Source organism: Neovison vison, chromosome 11, assembly GCF_020171115.1.
Source record: "Neovison vison isolate M4711 chromosome 11, ASM_NN_V1, whole genome shotgun sequence".
Classification (NCBI taxonomy): Eukaryota; Metazoa; Chordata; class Mammalia; order Carnivora; family Mustelidae; genus Neogale; species Neogale vison.
This window is the reverse complement of record NC_058101.1, coordinates 197,527,263-197,547,140: the sequence shown is the minus strand read 5'-3', so window position 1 is coordinate 197,547,140 and position 19,878 is coordinate 197,527,263. Positions and strand designations below refer to the sequence as shown.

At 46.3% G+C, this 19,878-nt stretch overlaps 1 protein-coding gene across 2 annotated transcripts in view; it reads right to left on the bottom strand.

The window, feature by feature from the left end:
* IRF2 (interferon regulatory factor 2) overlaps positions 1-19,878 on the bottom strand; it is an 81,729-nt gene that overhangs the window by 21,275 nt on the left and 40,576 nt on the right. For both annotated transcript variants that reach the window (XM_044225636.1, XM_044225637.1), the window contains exons 2-5: positions 19,074-19,166; positions 11,243-11,342; positions 9,855-10,031; positions 9,505-9,551 (exon numbers count right to left, since the gene is read on the bottom strand). In XM_044225636.1, coding sequence (XP_044081571.1) covers positions 9,505-9,551; positions 9,855-10,031; positions 11,243-11,342; positions 19,074-19,160 — 411 coding nt within the window. In that variant the 5' untranslated portion in view covers positions 19,161-19,166. The remainder of the gene's footprint in view (positions 1-9,504; positions 9,552-9,854; positions 10,032-11,242; positions 11,343-19,073; positions 19,167-19,878) is intronic.

Here is a 19,878-nt window from a genome sequence, read left to right as displayed (position 1 = left end):
CTGTAGGTATTTCCCTGCTTTCATTTTCCTTCGAGGAGCACATCCGGTCGGCTTTTCTGAAAGGCTTACATCTGTAGACAACAGTCTGGGGGTTCAGCGGGGCTATGCAACTGTCTGTGGGAAGAACCGCGTGCCCAGCTTCCAGGTGGAGGGAGAGAGTGCTCAAAAGGGTCAACTCCTGGCTTTCTAAGGAAGAAAAGCTTCCGGAAGCTTCCTTTACAACAACTTCGGAGGAAAAGGTCTGCCTCCACCATTGCCAAGAGCAGGACGCTGGGGAGACTTGTGAATAACTTCTCCTCAGATAAGGTTTTCCCTAAACGCTGGCCACCTGAGCACTTGTCACTGAGGGGCTGATCGGTAACGAGCCAGACTGCTCAGAAGGCCACCTCTCCCTGTGGAGTCTAGCTGGGCAACTCCACAGCCATGGCGTCCCGCAGATGCCTTTCGAGTGTCTGAATGTTCCAGACAGCCCGAGAGGCTATTCGTTCATACTAATGAAATGATGCAACAAGTTCCTCATCCTTAGTGTAGCTCTCACTTCCGGTCAAGTGCCCTGGAACCCTCTCACCTCTGAGAGGGTTGGGGGACTTTGGGGAAGCCAGTCCTGAGGTACACATGGACTTTCAGGACGTTGACGAGAAGAGTTTTTCCTCATGGGAAGATTGCATCTGCATCTATGAGCAATCGAGTCAGACAAAAATAAAAGCCACACAGGACAGCTCCTTTGGGAAACCAAGATGGAGAACGGGAGCAGAAAGAACACAAGAGGGAGCAGAAGATCATCAGAGGTAGACATGCCTATGATTTGAAAAACCCAGAGAGGTGGGCATCTCTTGGGCATGCAGGGTGTTCTTACCATTTATGGGCTACCCGGAATCAGGGATGAGCCCCCCAAATCCTAGGGAAGCCACACAGGGAAGGAGGGGGAAAGCACCTCCTCCTTCATGATCCCCACCTGGCAAACTCCCATCATGACAAAGAACTTAGCTTGGAAGACATCACTTCAGTATACAGCTCAGTCCTAAGAACTTTCCCACACGCACACTGACAAGAGGCACCAAAGGGCAGGGGAGGGGCCCAGGACCCAGGCCAGCCCCCCCACCTCCCCAGGTGGAGTCTTTGCCCCTTTCTCCTACAGCACCTTGCATTTGCCCATTTTGCGAGGCCTTTCTGGGGAAAAAAGTCGCTTGCCTGGGACTTGAGTCTCCATCCCTTCTCCTCCTCCCTTACGCCCCTGTTAGAGCCTGTGGTGAGTGGAGGCCGCCCCTCTGGCCTGGGCCTCAAGCTCCAGGCTCCCGCGGGGCTGGTATGACAAGCCCGTTGTCTGTCAGGCTTTGCTGTCGCGCAGAGGTCAGAGCCTGGCTCCTCACCTCGAGCTGGATGCGGGACCTGACTGAACCCTCTTGGAGCCTCCCCCGGGGCTGTGCAGACAGCGGGAACCTGAGGACAGAGCGGACTCCCCTCCCAGGGACCACGTGAAGGTTGAGATAAACAGGCACCTGGCACTTACTATCAAGTTAACACTTTCCACTACCCAACCATAAATAAATGAGGCTAATAAAACTGCTCTCAAGTACAGGGACCTGTCTTCCAGGTCTGTCACCCAACCCCACACACTGACATCCAGCGGGGGGGGAAGGACTGTGCTGTCCCTCTTGACAATGCGACTGTCCCATGTTACCATAATTCTCCGCCTTCTCATGGCACCTGCCTCTCTCACTGCCTCCTCCGGGGGCTCCTATTCCACGCCTCTCCCCAGCCCCCCAGACATGCCCCAGATTTCATTCTGCTACTTCTTTTTCCTTGACGGCCCCAAAGGAACCATGTACAGAACACCTAAAGGAATTGTCAAAAGACCCCTGTCAATCTGTATGGGTTCCTTCTGTTGTCAAGTTATTTATTTATTTATTTTTAACTCATTCTGCTTGTAGGTTTTTGATAAAAGTCATGAGGCAGTCAGACTTGCATATATTTAAAAACCTAAATTATCTTGCTCTCAGCTGAAGGCCTCTGTTTCACATGATCTACCGTTTAATTAGTGGCAAGTGATACTTCTATCACTTTCCACTTGAGAAAACTATGACTCAGAGACTAAATTAATTTTCTAAGATCACACTACTTCTAGCCTAAGGAGATACAAGAACTGAGCTAGGTCTTCAGTCATGCGACATGAGCCCATTCCAGGAGCTTTCTGCCTTAATGAACCCCGCGTGCATCCCAACAGAAATTCAGACAGAACCATTTTCCACATCACTGTCCCCACCTCACCCTGACCTTGTGTCCTGCGCTACTTCTCTGATGGAACCCTACGCTCTACCACTGGAGAGCGCGTTGGACTATTTTGGACAAGGCTTTATTCCTCCCATCCTGCTTCAAAAAATGCCCCGTTGCTTCCAAAGTCTCCAGTGCAAACCATCTCGCTGATTCTAGCACTCCAGAAGGACAGTAGTGAACTGTCCCATGAGGGGCAACAGCCAGCATCTTCCGAAAGTTCTTCACTCAGGGTACAAAACAAGGATCTTCACTGACCTCAGGCCTCAACTAGACATCTTTTTTTTTTTTTTTTTTTTAAGCAAGGAACTCAAAATTACAAAAAGGGGCACACAGTTCTCTGTGAAACATGCACACAGAGGTCTCTGTCCCGTGTCTCCCGGTCCTGTATGGTGCCTGCTCCCGCTCTGTTCCCTGCCTTGCCATACCACGGCCTGGCCTGACCGACCCTCAGCCAGACCCCTTTCTGGCTTTAGACATAGGCTCTCCTGTGAATCAACTAGTTTTGGTTTCTAATCCACCCCAGAGAAAGCCAAACCGAGACCATGCTAAGTTCAGACCCCTCCATGGTGCATTAACTCTGCCAAATCTTTATGCCCAAGAACCTTCCTTCTCCGTGTAGAATCTAAACTTTGGCCTGCAGTTTAAGGGGTTTGGGACAAAAGCAAACTGGCAGGAGAGAGAGAGAGTCCAAGGGCAGGAGCCGCTCTCTTTAGACCTCTAAAGTCTCCAAAGCTGAGCTTGCTGGAGGGGGTTGGGGTGGGCCGAGTCAGAGGACAGCAAGGCCACTCAGCCTCCTCTCCAAGTCCAGCCCATCTCATCCCTGTGCCACAGCCCCTTGTCTAGATGTCCCTTGCCTAGAGGCAAGATACAGCAGCCGTCTGAGCTTTTCTGTCTACAACCCACTTCCCTGCTGCCAGAGATGCCCTAATTCATCTGTGCAAAGCTGGTCTCTCTGCAGCCCAATTGAAGGAGATCTCTAGATCTCTACTAACTAAAATTTCAGGCTGCCCGCTGGCTACCCCAAGTAGCCTGGGGGGGGGCGCCTGGGTGGCTCAGTCGGTTGAGCATCTGACTCTTGATCTCAGCTCAAGTCTTGATCTCAGTGTCATGAGTTCAAGCTCAGTATGGAGCCTACTTAAAAGAGTAAAAAGTGTGGGCACCTGGGTGGTTCAGTGGGTTAAAGCCTCTGCTTTCGGCTCAGGTTATGATCCCAGTGTCCTGGGATTGAGCTCCGCATTAGGTTCTCTGCTCAGCAGGGAACCTGCTTCGCCCTCTCTCTCTGCCTGCCTCTCTGCCTACTTGTGATCTCTGTCTGTCAAATGAATAAATAAATGAAAAATCTTAAAAAAAAAAAAAAAGGGTAAAAAGTGGCCTGGTGGGGTGGGGGGGGGTTTGTACACTCCCCTAAAATAGGTTGATGCCTCCTGCCCAGTCCTACGACATCTTCCTTCTTTCCCTTCCTTCCCTGGAACTAGACTGTCTTCATCTTCTTCCTACTCTCATTATAACCTTCCAAACCTCCCTTTAACTTCTCTCCTTGGCTCCCTTTCCCTTTTTATCTTGTCCTTGAGGCTCGTGTTCTTCTCATACAGCTTCTCTTCTTCTTTTTCTACTGTCAAGGCCCCCAGGGTCATTCCTGAGTACCTGACCACACACCTGCCGCCCCACACCTACCCAAACTCTGGGCCCGTTAGATCCCACTGTCATTCACACTCAACACGTTCCAAGTTAAACTCAGGTCCTCCTCCACAAAACATGCTCCAGTCCCAACTTTCCCTTCTATAAGGCTTGAAACTTTGATCTGCTGCTGTCTACACCCTCTGTATCCTCTCTGACATCTCCCCGTCTGCATTCCGAGGGCCCCCAACTTCATCCTCACTTGCACCGTGCTCTCCTCCCTTCCATTCCGACCTACCGCCATGAGAAAGCCCTCCCCCCCTTAAATATCAACTCCACTGTGCACTGCTCTTACCCAAGGAACTCAACCAAGCCTCGTTTCACATCCTCCCGCAAGGTTACTCAGCCACAGAGCCTACGGACTGAGCTCTGAGCGGTACCCCCAAGAGCCACCAAGAGCGGAAGGAGGCAGCAGCCCCAAGCAGGCAGGCAGGTGGACCCTCTCTCCTCTCCATCCGGGGCAGCTCTGCATCTGCCTGTGTTTCAAACGGGCTGCCAGTCTGTGTTTTCATTTGATTAAGGTCTGGAAACTGAAGACCTCTTCCAACCAATGATGGGATCGCTCCAGTACCAGCCCTGAGAGGTGGTCTCTGGATAGTGATGGGGAGCATGTTGCTTTTACCGGCTCAAGGTCACCGTTAGAGCCAATAGCTTGATTAGAAAGTTCTGCTAAAAACCAGGACATGCTTTTCTGTAACTTCGACCCAGAGGTCTAGGTTCAGAACTAATACAGACGGGGCCTGCTCTCTCCCAGGTGACTTGAGACACCCTCCTAGAATACAGTTCCCATCACAGCACCAATGCTTTGATCTGGAAGCACGTTATAGGTACAAAGCATGCATGGTTCACTGTCAATCCTAGGAGCCAGGAACTATTCATTTCTAACCCTCCCCACCCACGGTCTTTTGTTTCCCACTGTTGCCTCACACTGAATCCTGCTCTAATTAAGCCAGTTTCCTGACTCATCCCGGGAAGACCAAACAGCAACTCTGACTTCCCGGCCTTTATGTCAGGCTCCTGGTGCTGACCGCCATGGCACTGACTGCCATGTTACTCCATCCATGCCCCAAAGCCTGGCTCAGGTCTCACCACTTCCAAAAGGCCAAGAGGCACCAGGTGTGGTGAAAGAGTGTGGGATTTGGAACTGGACTGACCTGGATTTAAATCCCAGCAGTGCTACCTTGGAGAAAATTACTCAACCTCCCTGTGCCTCCAATTCCTCATATGCAAACAGGAGATGACCCGCCCATCCCAGGAAAAGCGAGATGACATATTAATTAGAGCTCAGAACTTGGTAGAGGCTGAAAAATGTCAGCTACCACTCCTCTGTTTATCCCCTTCTCTTTTTACTGATGTTGGCCTCTGTGACCTTTTTTTGAAACACACAGTATGGGACTGTCCACTCTCCTGGGTCTTAAGTCTTATTTCCTTAGATGTGCAGTTACCTCCACATAGGCAAGGCCCGGCTCAAGTAAAACACAGCACACTGAGTTCAAAGCATATATATTCACAACAGAGAACACTGAGGAATATCGAGGCAGAGTTTCTGCACCTACTACAAGGCCAGGTAGGCCTCGGTTTCCCAGTCTCGGGGGAAGCGATTTGCTGAGGGAACTTACAGCATGGAGATAAACTGCCTGAGTGACCTCTGAAAAATTCTGACACTTAGCCCACAGGTTCTAAACCTCATTTGCTAGTTAAAACTTCAAACTCGAACTGAATGAAGATTGGGAAGAGTTTGTCGCAATAGGAAAATTTCCCACCTTGTTCCTACACAGAAGACCAACATTCTCAGTGGAAGAAGCCTATCTAGTCTCCCCTGTCACACACTGGCATGGGACCTATTAACTCAGAGCTTGGGCACTGTGACAACAAAAAGTAATGTATTAATAGCTTGGTAAGGATAAAGTCCTTCAACTGTACAATTCGGGATAAGTTGGAGAGATCCCCTAGGAAACGTTCTACCGAAACATTTTGTGAATGCAAAGGCATTCACTGTCGGGAGCCACAGAGCTTGGGAAGGCTACTGGCCTTATCTACGTTCAGAGGCCACACTGTGGGACAGATACAAGCAGATTTAAAGTCAGAAGTGAGGCTGTCCTTCTTTCTGATGAACGGCCTGCCTTCTGCTGAAGGGACAATGTCTCTCTGAGGGACAAGTCTCAGGGATTAACCACATTGTTGTCACCGGAGGATTTCACAGTATACACTTTGCTGGGGGCTCTCACTTGCTTCCCTGGGCCACCATGGCCAAGCCTCACCTGGGGCTGTCCCTTCCACCCCTTGCTCAACTGTGCGGCCATAGGGAAGACAACGCCACATCCCGTGCTTATGAGAACAGCCTGTGTCATCAACTAGAAGAGGCGCATCTTCTCGGATGTCCCCAGCCCTGAAACAGAATGTGCCTTGTCATCAAGTGTGGGCCATGGTCTCACTGCAAGCAGTTTTTCTTGCTCAGACAAACCTCAACTGATGGTGTTCTCTCACTGTGGGATCTGATATTCGATGGGGCATGGAAGGCATGTTTGAGCAAGGTTTGCTGACGGCAAACGTCGGTTACTCCCTTCTCACTGTCTATTAACTGAGATGGGGAAATTAAATCTGTGCTGCGATGTAACACCCCACTCTGGCCTCATGCGTTATCTCTATTTATGCATCTACTTAGTGATCGAATATGTACTGATTATCTGTTCTGTACCAGGCACTGAGCTAGATGCTATGAAAATAGTAGGGAATACGACACGGTCATACTCAAGATTGCAGCAAAGTCTTCTAAGTCACCAATTTGTGGGGAAGTCAGACTTTTCTGACTAAATAATACTCATTAAAGTGTAGGCCCCCGAAAAATATCCCAACTCTGGGAAACTTGATACAAATAATAACTAGTGGGGTGTTTTTTTTCAATTGCAAGGAAAAATTAATTTTTAAAAAGATTTTATTTATTTATTTGACAGAGAGATAGTGAGCACAAGCAGGCAGAGTGGCAGGCAGAGGGGAGAGGGGAAAGCAGGCTCTCCGCTAAGCAGGGAGCCTGAAGCGGGGCTGGATGCCAGGACCCTGGCATTATGACCTGAGCCAAAGGCAGAGGCTTAACCCATTGAGCCACCCAGGTGCCCAGAAAAATAAATTTTTTTTAAAAAGTGATGTTAAGGCACCTGTGTGACTTAGTCGTTGGGCATCTGCCTTTGGCTCAGGTCATGATCCCAGAGTCCTGGGATCAAGGCCCGAGTTGAGCTCCCTGCTGAGTGGGTAGCCTGCCTCTCTCTCTCCCATTCCCCCTGTTTGTGTTCCCTCTCTTGCTGTGTCTTTGTCAAGTAATTAAATAAAAAATCTTTTTAAAAAATTAATAAATAAATAAAAAGTGATGTTAAAGGAGACCTACAGATTGAGAGAAAACTTAAGAGGGGCACCTGGAGGGGCTCAGTCAGTTAAGCATCTGCCTTCAGCTCAGGTTGTGATCCCAGGGTCCTGGGATCGAGTTCCACATCAAGGTCCCTGCTCAGTGGGGAGTCTGCTTCTCCTCCTGCCTCTGCCTCCCTTTCTCTGTCTCTCATGAATAAATAAAATCTTTTTTTAATAAATAAAAATAAAATAAAATAAAACATAAGAGACACAATGTGTGAAACCTTACAAGGATTTTAATTCCAGTAAACAGGCTGTATAAATATGACATCATTTATGAGACAACTGGAAATCTGAACACTGACTATTTTTTATAATATTTGACGAGACTGAGGAATTACTGTTAATTCTTCAGCTGCAATAATGCTACTGTGTTATTTTTAAGGAGTGTCCATATTCTGAAGGGAATTGAACCAGTAATTGGGGAAAAAATCATATAATATGGGATCTGCTTCAGAATAGTGCGCTAAACCATACGAATGGTTTGAGTCAAAAATGGCTGAATATCGGCCACTCTCATGGGCTGGAGGGACATGGATGGCGGCACCCACTCCTGAAACAAAAAAGTCCCGAGCTATTAATGTGGAAATTGGGGTGATGGCCACAGGGCAAATTCTCCTCAGCTGTCTCCTTCTTGTGCATATAAAATTTTTCCACAATAAAAAAGTTAAAACAAAATTAGGCCTCAGTACTGTGCTATATTTAAAATAAGTCACAAACTAAAAATATTTAGGATGAAAGTGGACATGTCATTTCTGAAATATTCTGCTGCAAGTATTTGTTTTCCACTCCGATGGGAAGATGAGCATTTCCGAAACTTAAACAGTCTATCTCAGCTGCCCCTCAAAATTCTATCTACCTTCACAAGTCTCCCTTTATCTCAGAAGTAAATACTGTTGTGTTTTGTCTACTGGGACTAACTGGCTTGTTTTTAAACACAGTGCTGTCTGGATAGCTGGGGTTATTCCTCCAACAGCGATTCTGGCTTAGGAATCAGAATAGTTGACACTGGGTGCCGGGGTGGCTCAGTGGGTTAAGCCTCTGCCTTTGGCTCAGGTCATGATCTCAGGGTCCTGGGATCGAGCCCCGCATCGGGCTCTCTGCTCAGTGGGGAGCCTGCTTCATCCTCTCTCTCTGCCTGCCTCTCTGCCTACTTGTGATCTCTGTGTGTCAAATAAACAAATAAAATCTTTTTTAAAAAAGTAAAAAAAAAAAAAAAAAAAAAAAAAAGAATAGTGGGCATCACCTTTAAGTTCAGTTCTAAAGGACCATGCCACTTTGGCCATGTGTGCCACTGCCCTTGGACCCATATCACTCAACTCCCTGGAACCTCAGTTTCTCCATCTGTAAACCGAGTGTCTTGAGCCCTAAGACAATCTGACGGTCTGTAGGGCTGGGAGTGTAGTGTCTGCTCTCTGGTCAGCCACTGAAGCTCATCCTCAATTTAGCACAGGTATCTGGCTATTCTCTGTTTAACAAGGCCATGCCACGTAGGCACAAAGACCCTCACACTGCAGGGGGTTCCAGACCACAGAGCCTACTGAAAGGCTTGCACGCGTGCGCGCACACACACACACACACACACACACATCTGTATGGAAAGACCTGGGGAGTCGCGAGAGTTAGTTCTGAGGTGGGGCAGAGAGAGACTAGAGAGAACCACACGGACAGGGTGTTGTTCGAACCGAACTCTGTGTCCCCAGCCTTAGGGCCTGTCATGGAATATAAGCAGAACACGGAGATGATACATTTTAACATAAGTATATAATACTTAATAGACTTTAAGGTCTATTTATGAGCCTGAAAACATGATATCATCAGATTGTAACTGGTTGCTGGAGCTCAGCTAGAACTAAGGGACCAGCTGGCAACAGTCGTGGGGACCAGATGGAGGCTGGAGTCCTGCTCAGTGTGAATTTGCGACTTCATTCATAAACTGCTCCGTGACACTGGATTAAGCAGGGGATGCAGGTACCAGAGTCTGTGCTGGGGAAAAGCCGAAGAGGAGACATGAAAAGCACATACAACACAGGAGCCAAAGAAGAAAGATGAAAATACTTCACAGTGATCACGTTGCTTGTTTTTATGAGACAGAATAGGAATCATTAATATGGTCAAACTTTGGCTTTCTCTCTGAACAATAAAGATTACCTTGATGTGCTTAACTCTGTCTTCTTTTTCTGTCTTTGGTTTCTTTCCTGTGGCAACAAAAAACAGTCTGGGGTTAATTCATGAGGAACATACCGAGAACAGTTTCCCCTCGATTCTTTCTGGAACTTTCAATGAACCTGTACGTGCTTTCACCCACACACAGCGAAGTTTCTCTGACTGCCTTCAGCAACCTGACAGTCACTTCCCCCAGCCAGGCAAGGGGAGGACTATTACCCACAATGTGAACAACTGTTCTCCCCTCGGAGTGACCACAGATGTGGAAATAAAGAAACCACAGAGATACTACAATACATATGACGTGACCGTTGTTTTAGTTAGTAAATATCTACCTTTCTTCGAAGGTCGCTCAGATAAGGGCAACATCCGGTATACTCTGAATGCATTGTTTCCCTTCTTTATACTTTTATCCTTGACTTCTTCAATGTCAGGCAAGGAGTTCATGGCACATCGAAAATTCGCCTTCCATGTTTTGGGATCAGGTTTATCTACTCCAGGCTGATGCTTTCCTAACAAAAGAGCCAAAAGAATGAAGGTTAAGAAAAAGAGCAGGGAAAAATAGAGTGTAGAACTTTCTGGAAACATATAGGCTTGCTGACCAGATAGTGCACACATCCCTTTTTAATTCCAGGCTCCTACAGTGACCAGCCAAGCTGCTTTGTCCGGGACCGAGGCCGAATTCCTGGGATGTGAGAATTTTTGTTTTAAAACCTAGACAGTTCTGGGCAAACTGGGACAAACTGGTCACCCCAGCTCTACCTAACAGCTTGAGAAAAAACTAACAATGGTAGAATGGAGAGGCAAGGTAAGTAACAGAGAAAGCTGGCAGGCTGGGGAGGTCTTCAAGCCCAGGTAACTAGAGTGTCCCTTTTTCTTCAAACTCTCAAATATTAGTAAAAAGTCTAATTCCTGTAAATAGCATTCCCTCCTTAAATTCTGTTATAAATAAATATATTCTTGACTACATTTTGGAGAGAGAAATTCAAAGCAAGTTTACCACTTCAGAACAAATAAGTTTATGGGGAACATGATCAGAACCCCACATTCACAGGAAATTTAAGGACTAAGTGTCACTTCTGAGCAAAGCATCCCTTTGGAGTGAGGAAGTTCATGCCCCCCGTGTCCTGGCTGTGCCTGGGGACACGCCACAGGTTTTTCAGAGCTGTCTTCACAAGGCCATAAGCCTTATGTGTATAATAAAAAAGAAAATATTTTCAATGGTTAACACTGTATGGTGTAATTGAAATTTGCTAAGAGAGTAGAACATCAACGTTCTCACCAAAACCAAAAATAATAAAAGGTAAATATGAGAGGTGATAGATGTGTTAATTAATTTGATGGGGAGAATCTTGTTGTAGTGTAGATGTCAAATCATCACATGGTATACTTTAACTATCTTACAATTTTATTTGTCCATTATATCTCCAAAAAGAAAAAAAAAAAAAAAAAAAAAAGACACTGGGATTCCCGGGTGGCTCAGTCAGTTAAGCATCTGCCTGCAGCTCCAGTCATGATCCTGGGGTCCTGGATCGAGTCCTGCGCCGGGCTCCCTGCTTATCGTGGAGTTTGCTTCTCCTTCTCCTGCCCCTCCCACCACCCATTTGTTCTCACACTCTCTCTAATAAATAAAATCTTTAAAAGAAAAAAAAAAAAAAAGAAGGCATGAAATCAACAATAAACAACAGTCTGCTTCTGTGCCCCCATGCCGGGGCTTTAATACCTGTGTGGATTGCCCAGTTTCTAAAGAGGGGCGCATCTTTTTCGACATCCCACCCATGTCTAGCTGCATGCATCCAAGGGATCTGGAAAATCTTCTTTTCCTAAAAAAAAAAAAAAAAAAGTAAAAAATGAAAAAAAAAAAACAAAAACAAACCCCACAGCCATGGGGTTCAGGCCACCTTTGCAGAAGGTTCTTACATCCTAGCCAGTAAGATGCTCTCCTACGTGACACTGGGTTTGCAGGGCATCTACAGTAAAATCCACTAGGAACCAAACCCACCTCCCCCACTGGGCTCTAGATCTCGACAGCCCATTCGGAAGAGATTCAGAGTCCTGTAGAGTCTGGCAGAATAGGAATGCATTCCAAGGTCAGAGGAGTTGATTTTGGGATATGCCAATGTGTTCTGTTATCTGTGCCATTTTTTCTTAAAGGACCACAGGGAACTGGCCACTGACTGAAACCTCTAATGCTTATTGTTATCGTTGTTACCAGTTGCCTTAGGTAAATGAGGTAAATTAAAACTTGGGCAACTTTCCAAAATTACGCCCATTTGTACTCCTAAAGGGAAATCGGGGTTATCCGAGGTCACTGCCACAGAGATCAAACACCTCAATCTACTGTGCAGCCAACAGAAAAAGACTGGGTCTACTGCCCTGCATGAAACAGCAAGAAATGCAAATAAAGATGTATTAAATGTGTGGAGATATTACTTTTTTAGAGAAAAGTCTCTTGGTACAATTGCTACAACAGACCATTTTCCATCTCTTTTACTGCTCAAGAGGTAACTCAAAATAGCTTACATCAGCCCTGGCCTTTAAACACAGGATTAGAAACCAGTGCTTTGGAAACAAAGTCACACTCATGTGCAACTTCTTCAACCAGCTCTCTCCCACCTGTCTCAGCAGTTAGTGATTTCCCACAGCACTTTACATGTGACCGCCCATGTGTTCACGTGGTCTCGGTTTCATTTTTTGCAAGAATCTACAGAGTTCCATGGACGTCATTATCTCTGCCCTACAGATGAGGAAACTGAGGAACAGAATTAGATTCTACAGCCAAGGAAATGATGGTAGCAAGCATCCAAATTCAAAACCAGGCCACGTGATCCCATCCATGTTCAATCACTATATCACACCACACATTGTTTCCCAGTGGTCAGACTGAAGTTTCCCATCTTATGACACATCCGTTGTCTTGACTTCTGTGGAAACCAAGCCCAGGAAAACGGTCCATTTTTAAGCCCTAAAGGTAGTTCAGGTAATTTCTAGGTATGGGGATCTGGGGGAGGAAAGAAAACGTCAGTAGGGATTTTCCACCACTTTGGTCTCTCACACAACAAAAGATAGAAACCATCCCAACTGACCCCAAAGGGACTTGATGCCTCTAAGAAGCCTGAACTAAAAATATTTCAGAATATTTGAGAGTTCCCCAAAAACTGTTTAAAGGGAACATTCTACTGTATTTAAAACTCAGTTAATAAAGAACTGAAAGCAAGAGACTTTTCATAAAACCCTCCTCATTCAGTCTGCCTCACCCACCGAGATAGCATGGTTTCAGGTTAGCCATTTCCAAAGAGCAGTGATCAGCCAAGGGCTGAGGGAAATTTTATTTTTTAACACAGATGAAAATCAGAGCGCAAAATCATTTAAGGCAGTTTTTTATATTCACGTGAAAATGAAAAAAATAAATTTATTTCGGTGAAAGAAACTTCTCCGGAAAGAGCGACCAGATCTAAAAGTTTACACTTAAACAGGCAGACCCTTTATGGAACCTGCTGTTGCACATTTTTGTAGTCAGGGGAGTTCAGAGGGGACACAATCTAAAGTCTAGCTCGTGAAACACAAAGTTGATGCTGGTAAGTAGGTCTTTTTAAGCATTTGTACATGTGCTGTTACATGCATACACACATGCTCTCACACACACACCTACCAAAACAAGTCTCACAAAAACTGTGCCCAAATCACAAACCCACAAACAGAGCAGCTAAACCTAGCAATTATCTACCATGCATCCATGGATTATCTTTCCTGGGCAAAATCTGAGGGGACCTTTCTCGAAAGACGATAACTAAATGGCCAATAAGCACATGAAGACACCCAACATTGCGAAGCAACAGGCGAGGGCCAATCGAAACAACAACGAGATACCATTTCCTACCCCCAGGGTGGCTAGATTAAATTATTTAAATAATTAAATAATAAGTTGGCGGTAATGATGTGGAGAAACTGGAGGCTCCCTACATTGCTGGTGGGAATGTCGCCCAGCATAGACACTGTGGAAACCAATTTGGCTATTCTTCAAAAAGTTACACACAGAATGCCCACATGATCCAATAATTTCACTCAAAGACTTATAAACAGGCGTTGAAACAAGTATTTATACAGGAATGTTCAAAACAGCACTATTCACACTAGCCAAATGTCCACCAACTGATGAATGGATAAAGGAAATGTTGTACATGCATAAAATGGAATATTATTCAGTCACAAAAAGGAATGCAGTATTAACAGGTGCCACAACACGAATGAACCTTGAACGTCACATTCAATGAAAGAAGCTTTCTACAAAAGGCCACATCGTGAACGGTTCCACTTAAATCCAAAGGGGCAGAAAGCAGATTAGTGAATGCCTTTGCACAAGGAAAGGATGTGAAATGCTTTGCAATGGAAAGTGACTGCTTAATGGCCAAGTGTTTCCTTTCGGGGTGATGACAATACTGGGATTATAGTGACGATGACTGTAGACAACATTGTGAGCAGAAAAATCCACCAAACTGCACATTCAAAAATAGATAAGTGGCAAATTAAACAGAACCACGTGTAATTTTGGGGGGGTATAATTGAATTTATTTTTCTTCCTTATCTTTTTTTAAAATTTTATTTTATTTCTTCTCAGTGTTCCAAGATTCATTGTTTATGCACCACACCCAGTGCTCCATGCAATACGTGCCCTCCTTAATACATGTAACTTTTAACTAGTTTTTCATATTGCAAAAAAATAAACTGCTACTAAACATATCACATCTCTCTCTCTCCCTTTTTTTTTTTTTTAAGATGGTGCTGAAAGACAAAGAAGATAAAACTGGAAGAGATTCTGAGCAGCAAACACTCTGGTCTTCAATCAGTGTGTCCTATAGGATGGTGACGGCATTGCTCTGTGTCTGTGTGGACCCCGGGCCATCAGTCTGTGCTACCAGAAGCCCTGCGTGCCCCATTCAGAGAGGCTGTTCACACCATGTTTGGAGGGACAGCATGTTCTAGACTCAACCCATGTTTATAGAGAGAGAACTGTGCCTATCTGAGGGAAGGAGAGAGAAGGAGTGCTTGAGTTGACAAGAACATTTACGATTATCTTGAGGAATGCAGAACATACCTTGGCCCTAAGTGGCAACTAGCTCTCTTCATTTCCTCTGCCTCTTCTCTCCCCCAGTGTTTAGATAGATGTTCCAGTTTACTCTGCTGTTTTTGCTGGGGCTTCTCACCTTGTTCTGAGATGACCTAACATTTAGACAAGCATGAGCCTGCTTTCAGAGTGAACAGAAGGATAAGGTCTGAAACTACCTGGTGACGCCATAGGCCTAAGGAGTGGCCTCAGCCACCGGGGTCCAGTATGATCTCCCACATGCAATGAGCACGTCAATAACCAGAAGGGAAATTGATCAGAGCTCTAAGAGAAACAATGAACCTGGTTGTGGCTGCCTCCTTCATTCCTCAAGAAAAGCCCCAGAGAAATCACAAGCAAGCATTTGGACCAACCCAGCAAGGACCTGGTCTCTTCAACAAGTCAAAGGCAAGAAGTGGGGGAGGGGGAGGAGGGGCTACTGTTCATAATCAAGGACAATCAAGAGATACTTCAAGTCTGAATAGCCCTCTCTGGATTCTGACTGAACAGATCAATTGTAAAAAACACATTCTGGGGAACACAAAGGCATGCTGAATATGGGTGTGCAGTGATGATATTAAAAGTTATGATTAATGAGGAGTAATCTATGGTTAGTTGATTGATAATGGTATTGTGAATATACAGAAAATGGCCTTAAGTCTTATAGACAGACATATGCTGTCACTGAGTTGCTTCCAAATGCCCCCGCACACATGAATACTCTAAATGTCAATAGTCTTTAAATCTGGATGTGAATTTCAAAACCACATGAGAATTTGCTATACTATTCTTTCTAGTCATTAGACAATTCAAACCTGCCATGTATGTTTATAAATACTCATAGTAAGAAGTAACGGGCCTAAGCCAAGGCCTTCTGCATGAGCTTGTGCTAATGCATCTTCGCTGAACTTCCTCACTGCTCCCTCAGAGGACACGTGCCATCACCGTCCTCCTCAGCATGCAGATGGAGACCAATTTAAGCATTTATTAACCACCTATTTGTCTCTTACTAAGAATGTCCCAAATACAATGGACTCTCCACTTGACAGAAACGTGCCAACTGCCAACCCAATGTTCTTAAGTCCAACTATCTTCACAGGACAAAGACATGGTATCCAATGTTGCTCCTCTTCAAGTCCACATTGTTCTCCCATTTACTCATGGAACAGTGCTCACCCAAAACTTCCTCAGGTGGCCTAGCACCGAGCCAGCAAGCAGCAACATTCAAGACAGGCCTGGGCCGCCCGCCGGGACCATCCAGCACGGAGTAGTTCACCCCAACACCAACACATTCCCAACAAGGCAGCTGAGGCATAAGTGAGTAACAAAACCCCACAGTGATTTCTGAGTTATAACCAGTCTTCAGTGGGAGAAGAGATTTTACAAAGACCTCAAACCACTCAACACACCATCGGGGATTCTTAGGCAGAATGCTTCTGAGGAAGAAGGAAATAATAGGGGGCGCCTGGGTGGCAGTCAGTTAAGCGTCTGCTTTCAGCTCAGGTCATGATCCTGGGGTCCTGGGATGGAGCCCCACATCGGGCTCCCTGCTCAGCAGGGAGTCTGCTTCTCCTTCTCCCTCTACACCCCTGGCCACTCTCTCTCATATAAATAAATAAAATCTTAAAAAGAAAAAGAAGAAGAAGGAAATAACAGTAAGGTTTCCAGTGAAATCTTTACATGGGCAGAAGAATACCAAAGCCAAAGTGAATAGAAACCTATAAAAAGATGGCTTGAGGAGGTGTAGGTATGGAGAGAAAATGTCCACAGTGACCAGGACAGCCCTGCCTGCACGTGCAGACACAGCCACAGGCACATTCCGCCCAGGCCTGTGCACAGCCTGCCTGACCGGTCCCCCGGCGCCCCAGCCCCCCGGCCTCATGAGACGCGTCATCTGCTGAAGCCATGGTCGGCTCATGTTGAGGCCAGACCAGGTAGGTGAGGGGTCTCCTTTCCCCACTGCTAGAAGAGACCTCACAAGCCAGGGGCCGGGAGGGCCACCTATGAGGGCCCAAGTGTTCCCACGCCCTTTCCAGTCGTCTATCAGAAAAACAGGGACAGAGAGGACGGACGAAAAGGAGTCTTAATGGAGAGTCCCAGTTAGGAAGCAACCGTAAGAGGGTGCATTTGTTTCCCAGAGCTCTCCTAACAGCTGCCACAAAGCAGGCAGCTTACACCGCAGGAATCCATCCTACCACAGGCGTGGAGGCCAGAAATTTAGAATCAAGATGTCAGCAGGGCCGCATTCCCTTCAGAGGCTATAACGAAACCCAAAACCAAGATGTCGGCAGGGCCACAATCCCCTTAGAGGCTGCAAAGACAATCTTTGCTGGACGCTTCCAGCTTCGGTGGTCCCAGGCATTCCTTGGCTCATGGCGGCGTCTCCGTAATCTCAACATCTGTCTTCACGGGGCCTTCCGCTCTTCTGTCTTACGTGGACACTCGTCACTGGACTGGCCCAGCTAGATACTACGGGGTAATCCTGAGATCCTTCATCTTTTCCAAAGACCCTTTTTCCAAGTCAGCTCACATCCACAGTTTCCGGGGCCTCGGGTGTGGATATATCGTTTGTGGAGAGAGGGGGTGGGCAGCACAATCCAACCTACTAGAACGACAGTTAACTGCCCCGTATCAAGTGCCTTCTTGTGCAGGGGACGCAATAACACGGTAAGTCTGCCCCTGCATCAGGGCAGCCAAAATTGGTGGATGTACTTTTTAAAAAGGAAAAAAAAAAATTACTTCTCTTCAGAAACCAGGAACTTCTGTTTCAATGCCACACTCTAAATCAATATAGGCAATGCCATTTTGTTCTTTAAACATAATCCTACTTGGGACGCCTGGGTGGCTCAGTGGGTTAAGCCTCTGCCTTCAGCTCAGGTCATGATCTTAGGGTCTTGGGATCGAGCCCTACCTCGGGCTCTCTGGAGCCTGCTTCCCCCTCTCTCTCTGCCTACCCCTCTGCCTACTCGTGATCTCTTCTGTCAAACAAATAAATAAAATCTTTAAAAATATATATAATCCTACTTAATGTCTCTGTGTCTTGGCTTCCTTGTCTATAAAATGGGAAACATCACAGCATCTCCCCCATTGTGGGGATTATGTGAGTCAATGCACTTAGAGGAGCACCTGGCACTTCATAAGCATTAATTTTTATGATTATTATCATTATCAAGTACCCTATGTTTCTTCAATTCTTGACGACAGTCTCCCCTCCCCTTCCTTGTACCACCACCTGTGGCCTGCTAACCAAGCAGGCCAAGACCGGACCTGACTTCTTGTTTGTGTCTTTAGAGCAGGCTAATTACAAAACCCCTCCAGGATACAAATCTGAAACACCATGGATATAGCTTGCCTAGAAAAAAAAAACTATTTGCCGAGAGACCATAAGATAAGGGGCCAGTTCCCATGGAGAGACCGTATGGTTTACTTATTTCCATTCACTTGTTCCCCCCACCTTGTTTCAGAAAAGGACCCACTGAAACCGATGCACTCAAATACGATACCATTCCAGTTAAAATAAGTGAAAAAAAAATAAGTGGGTGAGGGAAAAAGAGATAAGGCTCGAGAGATACCTGAAAAGATAAGACAAAGCCAGGAGAGATAGGAGTAAGCACAATGTTATAGGACCCTCCACACTTGTTAGAAGAGGGCCACAAGCAGGCTCGAGGCTCTCAAGCATGCCATACGAGGAGAAAGCCTGACCAGCTGAATTATTCATCGGGTCCTTGAGATGAAAATGAGGAGGAGGCAGAAGAGGAAAAAGAAATTTACTCAGAAGAACTGTGATATTCCTGGTAGCAGGAGAGAAACTTCTCCCTTGGGCCCTCTTAAAGAAGGCGTGATATGTTAGTGGCTTTTCTAGGTGATAACTATATATTTTCAGGTGTTCTTTATTTTGACAACCACTCTCTCCCTGTTTCACTCCTCTAACAGGTAGGATCGATTAGATTGAGAGTCTGAGGTTGGTAAAGAAAGGGAGGATCTACGTACGTGTGTGTGGTGTGTGTGTATACATGGAGGGTTGTAAATGACAGCCTGCTTTCTTAGGACCAATCACGTGTTTCGTGATAAAAAAGGGGACTTTTTTTTTTAAGATGAAAAAAACAGAAAGTTCTCTTTACACAGACAATACTGAGAAGAGAGCCAAGAAGTTTCCTTCCCAACACAAAACCCCAGAGTTTCCATGTTCTCCAATCCTAGAAGCCAGGGGAAGCAAGAGAAGCATTTAGAGAAGGAAGGGGGTCAGAATCATTAAAGAATAACACAGATCATTTTAGGTTGGTTGGTTTTGTAATTAACAAGCATAAGATTTTGAACACAAATAACACAATTTTACTTTTTGGCCGTTTCCAGGCTCATCTTTTAGTAAGTACCTCTCTCTCTCTCTCTCTCTCTCTCTCTCTCACACACACACACACACACACACACACACAAGCACCAGCACACGTACCTTGTTAAGCCACTTCAGCCCAGGTATCGTATTCGAATTGATCTGTTCCTCCAGCCACGGGCGCATTCGCATCCTTTCCACTGGCATGGTACCCTTTGCAGAAGAGAAACACAGTATTAGGTAATTCTGGTAATGACCGTCAGGTCTGACAAGTTCTACACCCCTGCCTGACCCTCTTCCACTGCCCCTTCCCCAAAACCGCACAGCTGACGGGCACGGGGGATCAGAGGGCCAGGCCGGGTGTGAGGGGTCTCTGCCCGCTGGGGCACACTCAGTCCCGAGGAGCCGTCTCAGTGGGGCGATGGTTCGGGCTAAACCTGCTCTCAGCTGAGAACATCCCATGGGTGTAGGTGGCCTGGACTGTCAAAAGGCCTGGACACCCGAGTGACCTGGCCTAAAGAGAGATAGCCCTATCCCAACCCGGTCGTGTTGACAACAGACCCCTTCGGTGTATCAGGCGGGTATTGGGGGGACCAGCAGTTTACAAGTAACTTTTGGGTGTTACCTTTCCAAGAGCCCAGGGTGGACCCAGCAAAACGGTTGTGGGAAATAGTGCTTAGAACCAACTCATGGCTCTCAGGCTCAAGGTGACACAAATGTTCTGAACCACAAATGTTCATACTTGAATGTCGAAAAGCATCCATTCACTTGGTATGCTATCTGCTTTCAGAGCCCAGCAGCATCTTTGGCCTGGCTTCAGCTCAGGGCTCAGGTTCATGTCCTCTCTTGCTCCCTCCCTCAAGGGTCTCCCATCATGGCCACGTCCCTCTGACCCGAGATCCTCCTCCCTTTCCCTTAACTAACC